At 36.7% G+C, this 12545-nt stretch overlaps 1 protein-coding gene across 1 annotated transcript in view; it reads right to left on the reverse strand.

The window, feature by feature from the left end:
- CCDC186 (coiled-coil domain containing 186) overlaps window positions 1-12545 on the reverse strand; it is a 53155-nt gene that overhangs the window by 19684 nt on the left and 20926 nt on the right. The window contains exons 5-7 of the mRNA XM_055352185.2: window positions 10382-10510; window positions 4959-5171; window positions 3906-4025 (exon numbers count right to left, since the gene is read on the reverse strand). Coding sequence (XP_055208160.1) covers window positions 3906-4025; window positions 4959-5171; window positions 10382-10510 — 462 coding nt within the window. The remainder of the gene's footprint in view (window positions 1-3905; window positions 4026-4958; window positions 5172-10381; window positions 10511-12545) is intronic.

Genomic DNA, 12545 nt, shown 5'->3' on the forward strand with positions numbered 1-12545 from the left:
TGTCAAATAAGCAGCTAAATATATGAATCTGGAGTTCTGGGTAGAAGTTATAAATCTGGGAGTCACTAGCATATAGTTTTCTACTCCTGTGTTTTCAAGTACACTAATCTTGTCCTCTGCAGTTTTTAATCTGCTATTAATTCCATCCAATGTATTTTTCATTTCAGACATTATGTCAATCTGTTTTTTTCTCTTTCATGTCTCTCCTTATCATACTCATGCTTTTGTCTATCTCCTTGGACATATGGAATGCATTTATAAGGGCTGCTTTAACATCATTGCCTCGTTGTCTACTAATTCTATTATTTATGTCATTTCTGAATCTTTTTTTTTTTTTAAGACACAGGACAGGATCTTGCTCTGTTGCCCAGGCTGGAGTGCAGTGGCATGATCATAGCTTCAACTCCTGGGCTCAAGTGATCCTCCCATCTCAGCCTCCCAAGTGGCTAGGACTACAGGCATACACCACCACACCTGGCTAATTTTTAAAGTTCTTTGTGTAGAGATGGGGACCTCGCTATGTTGCCCAGGCTGGTCTCAAACTCCTGACCTCAAGCAATCCTCCCACCTCAGCCTCCCCAAGTGCTAGAATTACAGGTGTGAGACACCGTGCCTGGATCTGTTCCTACTGATCTAGTGTTCCTTCCTTCTCATGATGGGCTCCATTTTCCTGCCTCTTTGCATGCCTGGTAATTTTTGACTGGATGCCAAACACAGTAAATTTATGCTTTTAGGTGCCAGAGTTCTTCGTAGTCATTTAAATATTTTGGGCCTTTGTTTTGGGACATAGTAAATTTACTTGAAACAAATTATTTGAAGCTTGCTTTTAAAGTTTTGTTAAGGCAGATTTATAACAGACTTAATCTAAGGCAAATTCATCCTCACAACTAAAGCAATAACCTTCTGGGGGCTGCTTGATGCAGCCCTGCCTGATGTGTGTTGAGAGGTCATTTCTCTTTGATTGATGGAAACATGAACAATTTCCTAGCCTTGTGGGAGCTCTAGGGATTGGTGCCCCTATTTCTTTCCCCTCCTCTGTAGTTTCCTCTCTTAACACACACACAAACACACACACACGCATGCACGCACACATGTACTGATCAGTAGTCAGCTGAAGACTTGAAGGGAACTCACTGCACATTGTTGTATTTTTCTCTTTTCTGGGACTCTGCCTTGGTTCCCCATATTTTGAACTCTATCTCCTCAATTCAGATAGACCACTGGGCTGTCCAGGTTCTTCTTGTTCTGCAGACTGGAACTCTCCAGGAATACCTCATTTGTTTCCCTTCACTCAGAGATCACTGTCCTATGCTGCCTGTTGTCTCAAGTCTGAAAGCCTTCATTTTATATATTTTGTCTTTTGTTTTTTAAGGTAGAAGGGTAAATCTGGACCTTGTTATTCCATAATACAATATAGTCAATAGAATACAGTTATAGAACACTACAGTTATAGAACATAGAATATAGTTTTATTAAGTGAGATAAAATGGCAAAGCAAATAAGAAGCCCACTCTGGCTTCTAATGACTGGGCCTTCTGAGTAAACAAACCATTTAAGAATGACACTATCACTGACAACACGAAAGCCTCGGGAGAAGAGCTTATTAAGCAACAGTCTTACCTTGGGTGACCTAGTGTACAGAACATATCATAAAATACACCAAGCCCTTGTCACACATTAGGCCTGTACTATATTACCATCTACAACCTCCTGCTGGTCTAGCTGCTGGGTCCAAGAATATTCTTCTAGCTTTCTCTGAAGCAGTTATGTCTGGCAAGCACCCAGCATAGCCAAACCATGGCAGCCAAAGAACCACAGCCACATCTATTGCTAGCCATATATACGTTCAGTGAGATTATCTCATCCTGATATCAGGTAGGTGAATAAGTAGCAACCAGGTAGGTAAACAAGTAGATGAGGTACACTGGGGGAAACTCATCTTTATTTACTGTACTCAAAATAAAAGGCTTCTGTTTTTACAGGCTAGGTGTTTAAAACACATTTTCAGTTAAATCCCAAAGGAGTTTAGGGAAGGAAACAAATTGTTTCTCTTGGGTAGTCTGATGATCTGGGTAGCCAGCCCACCTACTCTTAAGTTCTGGTAATATGCACTGGGGGTCTGACCAGAAGCTACTGATCACAATGGATCCAGTAAGCTACAGGACTGCAGTATTATTAGTACCTAAGACTTGGTGGGCAGGAACCAGAAACTAGAAAGGGTGCCTCAAGAAAAATTTACTAAGTGTCTTGTGTCTCTTGCCCACATCTCAAGAGGTAGACTATAATAACCACATGATTATTAAATCTTGTATCCTTTGATCCAGGGACTCCTTCCAACATCCAATAGGTAAATACATAAAACAAGTAACCGGGAGCCCATCTTGGACACTCTTTGAAAGTAACGACTGTGTCTCCTAAGGCTTTTATAGCCTCCAAGTTATCTAATACAGTGTTATGCACAAAGCTTGCTGGTTAATAAATGCCTTTAGTTAAAAAGAACTAGTGAATTTCTACATACCAAGTCAATATGCTTGTTCATTTTCTAGCAATCTGCACCATGTAACCTTACAGAAGTCAGCCTTAAATCACCTCTCTAACCTATTTACAGAGTATCTGGTTTCATCTGAGCTCAAAGCTGCCATTAAGATCTCTTACACAGATCTGTAACAGTTCTTTTGTTCCTAAGTGCTAGTATTCTAACAGGTTTCAGGATCCTGTCTCTTAGCACTCTAGATGAAGATGAGGAAAGTACCACAGATATCAGACATGACCAAGTATGATGTTCTGATCTTGAAGCAACTCAGGTAGTTGAGAATCATTACTGTTTTTATGAATTTGGAATTTCAATTCCTCATTCTGTAACTCAAAGTAAAGAGAAAATTTAGATGGCTTAGCCGTGTTGAGCTCCAGGGACTGTCATCCTCCTCCTTTCTGAAAATTCTTTCTCTGCCTCAGCAGTTCCCTCACACATGTGCTGATTAGTAGGTCAGCTTCAGACTTGAGGGAAACCCACTATTCTCTAATCTACCTTTGACCACTGTCAGCAGAGACTACTCCTCCTACAGTTTTCTCTGATAATGCTGTATCAGAGAATACAATATAACCAAGGGTTATTAGCAGTTCTTCTGATTTAGAACTATTTAATGCGGTAATCCACGATTATGATTTTAACCAATATCATTAAGACTGTTTGTGAAAACCTGGAAACTGATATTTTCATAAACTTACACTTCTTAAGTCACAATTCAGAGTTGTTCTTTTACTTCACATTCTAACATCTTCAGATTTTTATTACCTCTAATATCAGCTCAGTTAGTGCTTAAAATTACGGCATCAGGTATCAGCCTTTATAATTACTTATATTAGCTTTTTAATAAAATTATATTCACTAGGCACAATACCAATGGAGTCATATTTATAAAAAAGTTAAGGCAACTTATTCTTAAAATCTTTATATTTAAATAAGAATGTATATTTTTTGAGTATAAAATCTTAGCATCATTGATTTTTAAAAATTTCTAGAGTTTACATTCAAATTTGGAAACTTACACATTCTCCCCCGTCCAATTTCTCAGTGTTATTTAAATTTTGCATATCAAAAAATGCTTAAAGAACAGGGCAAATTTGGGTGTTGTAAACTATGAATAGTAAAATTTAACATCCCACCCCATTTAATATGTAAATAATGTGAGGACATTTCTTTTTCATAATCACCAAATATTCAGGTCCAAACTAACTTGCAGGGTCACTAAACTAAGCTTCATGCCTCATTAACTGTTATTGCATTTGCTCTTAAAACTCATTCTAATCTGAAAGAGCAAGACTCCGTCTCAAAAAAAAAACAAAAAACAAAAAACAAAAACAAACTCATTCTAATCGTTATTCCATTGTATTACAGTACGTACCTTGTGTGAATCCATTTCAGCTTTTAATTTGTTTTGTGCCCACTTTACTTTGATGACGTGAGAGTTAATGTCTTCCTTTAATTTGTCTATTTCTCTGATGAGTCTAGTCGTTTCGCCTTCCTAAAATAATATCACTAGGTCATATATTTTCATTTATAGAATCAATTAATTATATCTTTTATATTCCCCACAAAGTAATCAGTCCAGTAACACGATAATCAAGGGCTGGCACACTATAGCCCACAGACTATAAAACTTATTTAAAGTCCGAATGAGAAGAGGGTAGTAAAATCCTAAATCCAATTAATAGACACAAAGATGATTTACATTTACATTTTAACCAATTGGATGTATTGTCAACACAACATACCTTTATGATTCTTAACTGGCTGGCATTAAGGTGAAATATGAACTAAATTGGTTTTGTCAGAATTCCTGAGAACAATGACAATATTCCTGAACTAAAAGCTAATGAATTAAAAAAAAATTTATCATTGAAAAATGATAACGCCCTGGAAATATGACCATTGAGAGGCTGCTAGTTAACAGGAAGGGTTCTGAATAGCTGGCTCGGTAACTAAATCTCTTTAGATAGTATCTAAGAAAGACATGTTTTTCTGTAAGAAAAACATAAATTTTCTTCTATGGTGATGTGTTATATTAAGATTATATCAAATTATACTTCTGGTTCTAAAACTATTCATTTTACACTACTATATACATATTTTACCAAAATATAATCTTCCCTTGAGACGCAAATTTCTCCAACATACAGATTTTAAAAGAAAGTTTTTAGAAAGCTCAAGAAAAAGTTATCTAATGAACAACATGTGCCAACACTTTATCTTTTCCCTAGCAAACCTTTTCTCTGCAGACAAGTAATAGAACACTTGAATTACTAAAAAATTCATGGTTTTAGAAAGTAAACTAATAAAAACAACTTTACGTTTGAGTGTTAACCATGTTAAACTATGATTATTTGATTAAATATGGAAAAGCAAAGAGAACAAATTTCAAATAAGGTCAACATATTTCAAATGGCACAAGTTATACCTTAGTTTCATACAGCTGGTGCAACCGTCCTTTCTCCTGAGAAAGCTGCTTAATTTTGTTAGTGTTTTTCTCAAGTTCCTTATTTGCATCTCTAAGTTTTTTCTCAAGTGTCTCTTTTTCCTTTCGAAGATCTAAAGATTCCTTCTCACCTCTTACATATTTCATTACCATTGCTTCTTTTTCTTGGCGTGCCTCTTCACATTTCTTGTTGGCCTTCAAAAAAAATATTACTTAGCATTAATGAAAAATAATGTTTCAAATGGAAATGTATTGAAATACATGGTATTTGTCTCTTTTATTACCAATGCATTGTTTGGTTTTTGCACAACATTCCCAGGACTTGTGCCATGAAATTTTAAAATGAAAGAAAAAATTTAAAATTATAGAAAAATGGTACAATATCCCTAGCATTTGCCTTTACCCTTTCCTGTTCCTTTTACTTTGGCTAATATGGTTGCTATTTTCCATGTACTCCTCCAGATCCCCTTTCCCACTTTTTTTAAATCCCAACTGGTGTCCCAGGAACATGATGACATCATGAACCCTATCAATAAATTCTCTTGCCCTCAAACTTCCAGTTGGGTTCACCCAACAGAAGGCAGTAGGCAGAAGCTTGGGAACGTAGGCAGAGTGAGATCTGGCTCCTCCAGAGTTCCCACAGGTTGGCTGATGGCCACTCCCCTTGTCAGGTGCCCTCTCTATACAACTACCCTCTGGGGTGTAATACCTGCTCCTTGTCCAGCAGCCCTGAAATTCTGCATCTTCCCTTTTTGGGATCCCTACATCTTGTCCACACCTTGACAAAGAATCTTTTTATTAAATTATCTTCATCACCGGTTTAAGTGTGCCATCTGTTTTCTGCCAGGACCCTGACTGTATAGCCAACAATTTCTAAAATCTTAACTCCCTTTCGAAAATTAAGTAGCCATATGCTAACAAATGACCATTTAATTTCCTATTTATGTAAAGCTTTCTGAAGCATTTTACACTTAATAAGAAATACCTAACTGGATTAAGTATGAAAACCATATACTCATTTAAAAATTTTCTATTAGTATGAACTGGTACTCCATATTCTGAAATTTCACAGAATGAAAACTTCTACAAATAGTCCTTCTTTGAAGCAACTCATGGTTTGCAAATATGGTGAAGCACACATTTAATTTACAAAAGATAGAACTTCAAACTTTAGGAATTTTCAATATCTTTTAGTGGTAAATAAACACTGATAATGCAACTGAATTGAAGAAGGTAACTATTAAAATAAAGTTAGCAGAATGTAGGGAAAGCTTCTATGCTTTGATGAAAAATGGCTGCAAAAATGTTTCATAAAATTCTGGCACTGCTGATAAGCACATCTAGTCAACACTGAGAATGCTATACATACACATATAAGTAATTTTAAAAATCTCCCAATTGGGATTTGTTTCCATTGAAATAGTCATACTAATTTTCAAATTAAGAAAGACATTGCATTAGGGATATGATAGGCCCCTGAGGTTGTAACAATGTGCTTGTAGACAAAGACTGAGAAAATTATGCTGGACTTGGCCAACAGAATTAGATTTTTAAACAACTGAATATCTGTACTTAGAAAAAGTCAATAGCTCAATGTCAACTTTAAGAGAAGTCTGGTTTCATAATAATTTAATATTCAGATAATGTATCATCTATTGGAAACAAAGTAGCAGTTGTGGCCTCTGAAAGAGCTCACCATCTAGTGAGAAAGGCATATAAACAAACATTATAATACGAAAAATTATAGTAAATGAATGTACAAAGTCCTTCAAAACATGAAAATACTTACATCCCCTGGGAGGAGTTGGCAGGAAGGGTAAAAGATGCTATACTTGAGCTAGGTATTAAAGGCTAAGCAGAATTCTATAGAATGTAAGGGGTGAATCAAGGAAAGGAATTAAAAATAGAGTGAATATCATGTGCAAACACCTAAAAGTATAAAACAGCATGACACATTTAGGAGATATCAAGTTATTTTATTGGGCTTAAATTTGGTGTGTTGGCTGGAGTGGGAAGAAAGTAGTTATAAAAACAAAAAGAGGTATAGATTAGATCCTCAAAGGAAGAAGAACTTCTCTCATGGTAGTAAGTTGAGGTTTTATTCCATAGTCAACATAAAGCCAAAGAAGAATTTATAAATCAGAAGCTCTTATTAAAATGTGTGTTTTAGTAAGATAACTGGTAGCAGCCTGGGAGCTTCACTGAAGTTGAGAGATGGGGGGTAGAAAATAATCGAAAAAAGACAGTTGTAAAAGACAAGGTGAAATATTATGAGGGTCTTGGCTGGATGCAAGGGGTCATGCCTGTAATCCCAGCACTTTGGGAGACTGAGGTGAGCAGATCGCCTGAGCCCAGGAGTTTGAGACCAGCCTGGACAACATGGCAAAATCCCCTATCTACAAAAAAAAAAAAAAAAACAAAATTAGCTGGGCATGGTGGTGTGCACCTGTAGTCCCAGCTATTTGGGAGGGCTAAGGCGGGAGGTCTCTTGAGCCCAGGAGGTTGAGGCTGCAGTTAGCCATGATAGCACCATTGCACTCCAGCCTGGGCAACAGACCCTGTCTCAAAAAAAAAAACGGAAAATATTATGAGAGTCTTCACTATAGCAGGGAATGGTGCACCAGATAACGGCTCTGTTACTCATGGGGTCATCCATAGATCAACTGCAAAGGAATAACCTGGGGTGCTTGTTAAAAGTTCACACTCCTGGATCCTGCCCCATCCTGCTAATGGCAGCACCTACCTCACAGCATCATTGGGAGTATTAAACAAGACAATACAATAACTGTTATTTAAGCTATTATAGAAGGTCCATTTATGGCACAGATAAAGGAAGACAGGCCAATTAAGGTCTTTGGATTTATCCACTGTAAGTAAGATGATTATCATTGACTTGGATAAAGATAAGTAAAACATGAATAAGATAATCAATAGGACTCAATAGATAAAATTAACACAAAGTATATGAAGTGTAGCTTCTACAAGTATGGCAGATAAACCCTCCTCATTCAATACACCAAAAATTTTAGACGAAAAATAACAAACATCTTTTAATATATAGTTGAGCTCACAAGAAAGTATGGGAAATTTCCAGGGCTAAAAGATCTAAGACAAAGTAGAAATCCAGAATGGTATACTAGGGCTAAAATCTTTACTGCTCTGTGATACTTATTAATATCAGGCCATGGGAGATGTGGGTGGGGGAAATGTTATCAAGTCCCTGAAAAGTTATAATACAGCTACACTCTCTTGTAAGTAGGGTTCAAATTCATTCTACCTATCTGGTCTATGAAATGAGGAAACCTCAATCTGGAAATTAAAAAGCAGGTGAATGTGCGTGTGCACATGAACATGGGTAAACACATATGGGAACCTATTTTTAAACAAAACTTACTAGGCTTAGTGACAATAGATGAAAGATAAACAAGTGTTCATTTTACTAATCTTTCATCTTTTCTATATGCTTGAAAATTCTCAAAAAGTTGGGAGGAAAAGTTAGGGGAAAAAAATGAATGAGATAGATCTATTAATAATTAAATAGATCAGTCTTCCAAAATCTACTTTAATAATATCCACTTCTTAGGGTTGTTGTGAAGATCAAACAAGTTAACACTTGTAAAGTATTTTGAACATGGCTTTGCACACAGCTAAAAGTCAGTACATCAGCTACTATTATTAGCATCATCTACACTCTTCATCATTAAGGAGAAAACATACATAGCAGTGAGTGCAGTACATTGCCATTTGTTTTTTAAAAGCCAGGGGAGGAAAAAAGAAAAAAACACAAGAATCTATGCAACAAATATTTTTGGAAGGATACACAGGAAACTGGCATCAGTGGTTACCTTTAGGAAGGGGGTAAAATGTTTGGAAGAAGACTTTTTCAAATGTTTGAACTGCTACCATGTACACCAACTACTATGTTATTTTAAATATTAAGCTTCAAAGAGTTTTAGGAAGGAAAGGGAAGGGAAGGGAAGGGAAGGAAAGGGAAGGAAAGGGAAGAGAGGGGAGGGAAGGGAAGGAAGGAAGGAAAGGAGGGAAGGAGGGAGGAAAGAAAGCAAGGAAAGAAAAGAAGGAAGGAAGGAAAGGGAGGAAGGGAGGAAGAGAGGAAGGGACGAAGGAAGGAAGGCAGGCAGGCAGGCAGGCAGGCAGGCAGGCAGGCAGGCAGGCAGGCAGGAAGGCAGGTTGGCTCACCAGTTGATTCTAATGACTGGCTGGCTATGTTTGGGCCCGCTAAAACCAGTTACTTCTTAAGCTCTTAGGCTCTGTATTTCCCTTCAATTAGTACAAAAGGTTCAGAACTGATAGCAGGAGAGTTAAACATAACATTTCTAATGCAAGGAGTCAGCATGTTTTAAAGAATCATCCAAATAAAGGCTGAGGATAATCTGTTTCCTAAAGTCCTTCCAGAATGCCATCTACAGTAGCAGCTCCGGGGTAGAAAGGGTGGGATCCATCACATTCAAATAATGAAGGTGTGAGTTAACCCTTTCAGATTCAATTCATTGTGAAGACTAATTGTTAGTCACATACTGTGCTAGGTTTTGTGGATACAGAAATGAAGATGACAAAGCCGTCATCCATAAAGAGTTCAGGCAAGTAATAAAAAAGCACTGCTTAAAATTACCTCTTCTGAGATCATGTATACCAACTTAAAAAGATTACCAAGGTATATTAAGTATGGGAAAAAAGGTTACAAAAAAGATGTATAGTATTATTCCAATCAAATGGGGGAAAAAAGTATATGACCATGTACAAATAAACATGTGTGACTTGTACATGTATATGTAGTAAGATACATAACCAAAATACCAATAATTAGCTATGGAACAAGGAATGGGATATAAAAGGATTGTAGGCAGGGGAAGAATATGTACAGATTAAAAAAAAAATTTTATTCCATACACTTTCTTAATTTATTCATCTGTATGTATTTATATATTGCTTTAGAATTTTTAATGACTTACTATTTTTTTTTAGACAGAGTCTTGCTTTGTCACCCAGGCTGGAGTGCAGCAGTGCAATCTCAGCTCACTGCAACCTCCGCCTCCTGGGTTCAAGTGATTCTCCTGCCTCAGCCTCCCAAGTAGCTGGGACTACAGGGATGTGCCACCACGCCTGGCTAAACTTTTCGTATTTTTAGTAGAGATGGGGTTTCACCATGTTAGCCAGGCTGGTCTCAAACTCCTGACCTCAGGCAATCTGCCTGCCTCAGCCTCTGAAAGTGCTGGGATTACAGGTGTGAGTCACCACGTCTGGCCTAATGGCTTACTTTTATATAAAAGAATCACCTAGTATTAATACAATAGTGAGGTCCAAAATAGTCTAACAGTGTTAGCTTATTTTAACAAACAAGAGTCACCAGAATATCAAGTTAATAATGACAACGATGTGAGAAATACCTGTTCCATCCGTTGGGCCATCTCTTTGTGTAACTGCTGAATTGCATTTTTAGCTGTAACGTCTTGAGCTATTAGTTTATCTCTGGAAGCTTTAACTTCTTTATTAAGTTCTTCTATTCTTGATTCTAACTGTAAAGAAAATTATTTCCAAATTATTTTTATAGCTATACCAAATACACCACCAATACTGCAAATAAATATAAACAAAGTAAATAAACATAAAGAATACAATGAATATACTTCAGTTATTGAAATAAAAACTTTTAGCAATGTTTCTATATCTCACTGTCATTTAGTAAAAATCTGGAGATTCCATTAAGTTAAGGTATCTGGCAACCCCTAGAACATCCACAAAGGAATAACGCAAAGAAATACAGTAGAGTCCCGCCTTATCTGTGGCTTCACTTTCTATGGTTTCAGCAACCTTCAGTCAACCACAGTTCAAAAATATTAAATAAAAACTTCCAGAAATAATTCACAAGTTTTCAATTGCATGCCATTCTGAGTAGTGTGATGAAAACTTGTGCTGTCTCACTATGTCTCACTGAGACTGTGAGTCATCCCTTTGTCCAGCATGTCTGCATTGTACACACTACCTGCCAGTTAGTCGCTTAGTAGCCATCTCAGTTACCAGACTGACTATGGCAGGACGACAGTGCTTGTGTGCAGCAACACTTAGCCCTTAATTAATAAGTAAGTTTACTTATTAGTGGCCCCAGAGTATAAGAATAGTGATGCTGGCAATTCACATGTGCCAAAGAGAGGCTTTAAAGTGCTTATTTTAAGTGAAATGGTGACTTGAAAGAAAAAAATCATATACTGAGGTTGCTAAAATCTACAGTAAGAATGAATCTTCTATCCAGGAAACTGTGAAGAAGAAAAAAGAAATTCATGATAGTTTTGCTGTCACACCTCAAACTTCAAAAGTTATGGCCACACTGCATAAGTACTTTGTTAAGACGGGAAAAGAGCCAGGTAGTGGCTTATGCCTGTAATCCCAGCACTTTGGAAAGCTGAGGAGAGGGAATTGCCTGAGGTCAGGAGTTCAAGACCAGCACGGTCAATACAGCAAGACCCAATCTCTACAAAAAATTTTAAAAATTAGCTGGGCATGGTGGTGCATGCCTATAGTCCCATCTACTCAGGAGGCTGAGGCAGGAAGATTGCTAGAGCCAAGCAGTTTGAGGCTACAGTGAGCTGTGATCCCACCATGGTACGCCAGCCAGAGTGATGAGACCCTGTCTCTGAGAAAAAAAAAAGGATGAAAAGGGCATTCACTTGTCAGGGGCAGACATAAACAGAAACATATTCTGATTGATGGCAATCGAGTTCAGTGCTATTGACGATTTCATGCATCTACTTAGGATCTTGGAATAAATTACCCTCAGATAAGGGGGAACTCTGTACTGTATAGTGAAAATATCATGAAAGAAATTTAAATGTTATATTGGACAACATTCACTTAATGCAAAAGAAGGCAGTGAAGGAGAAATAGGTGAAGAAAAAAGACATGAAACATGGAAAACAAAAGATATGGCAGACATAAATCCCACCATCAATAATATTAAATGAAAGTGGATTTAATAATCATATCAAAAGGCAGAAACTAACAGACTTAATTAAAGAAACAGGATTCAACTATATGTTGTCTATAGAAGGCATTTTAGGTTCAAAATGCAAGTAAACTGAAAAGAGTGGAAAAAAATATATAATGCAAACAGCAATCATAAGGAAGAGTGGCTATATTTACATAAAAAACAGACTAAAATTAAGAATGTTACCAGAGATAAAGAATAGCTCACAAAAATAAAACAGATCAAGCCATCAGAAAGATCCAACAGATAAATGTATATGCATCTAAGAATGTAGCATCAAAATACATGAGGCAAAAACTAACAGAAATAAAAGGGAAAATAACTCAACAATAGTTGGAGACTTCACTATCCTACTTTCAATAATAAATAGAATTAGGCAGAAAATTAACATAGAAATAGGCGACTTAAACACTACAAAACAATGGAATCTAATACATCTATACAACACTCCACCCAGGAACAGCAGTGTATACGTTTTCATCAAGTGCACATGGAATATTCCATGACAGAGGATATGCTAGGTTACAAACAAACTTCCATAAATTTAAAAGATTAAAATCATATGAAGC

This window comes from Gorilla gorilla, chromosome 8 (assembly GCF_029281585.2).
Source record: "Gorilla gorilla gorilla isolate KB3781 chromosome 8, NHGRI_mGorGor1-v2.1_pri, whole genome shotgun sequence".
Classification (NCBI taxonomy): domain Eukaryota; kingdom Metazoa; phylum Chordata; class Mammalia; order Primates; family Hominidae; genus Gorilla; species Gorilla gorilla.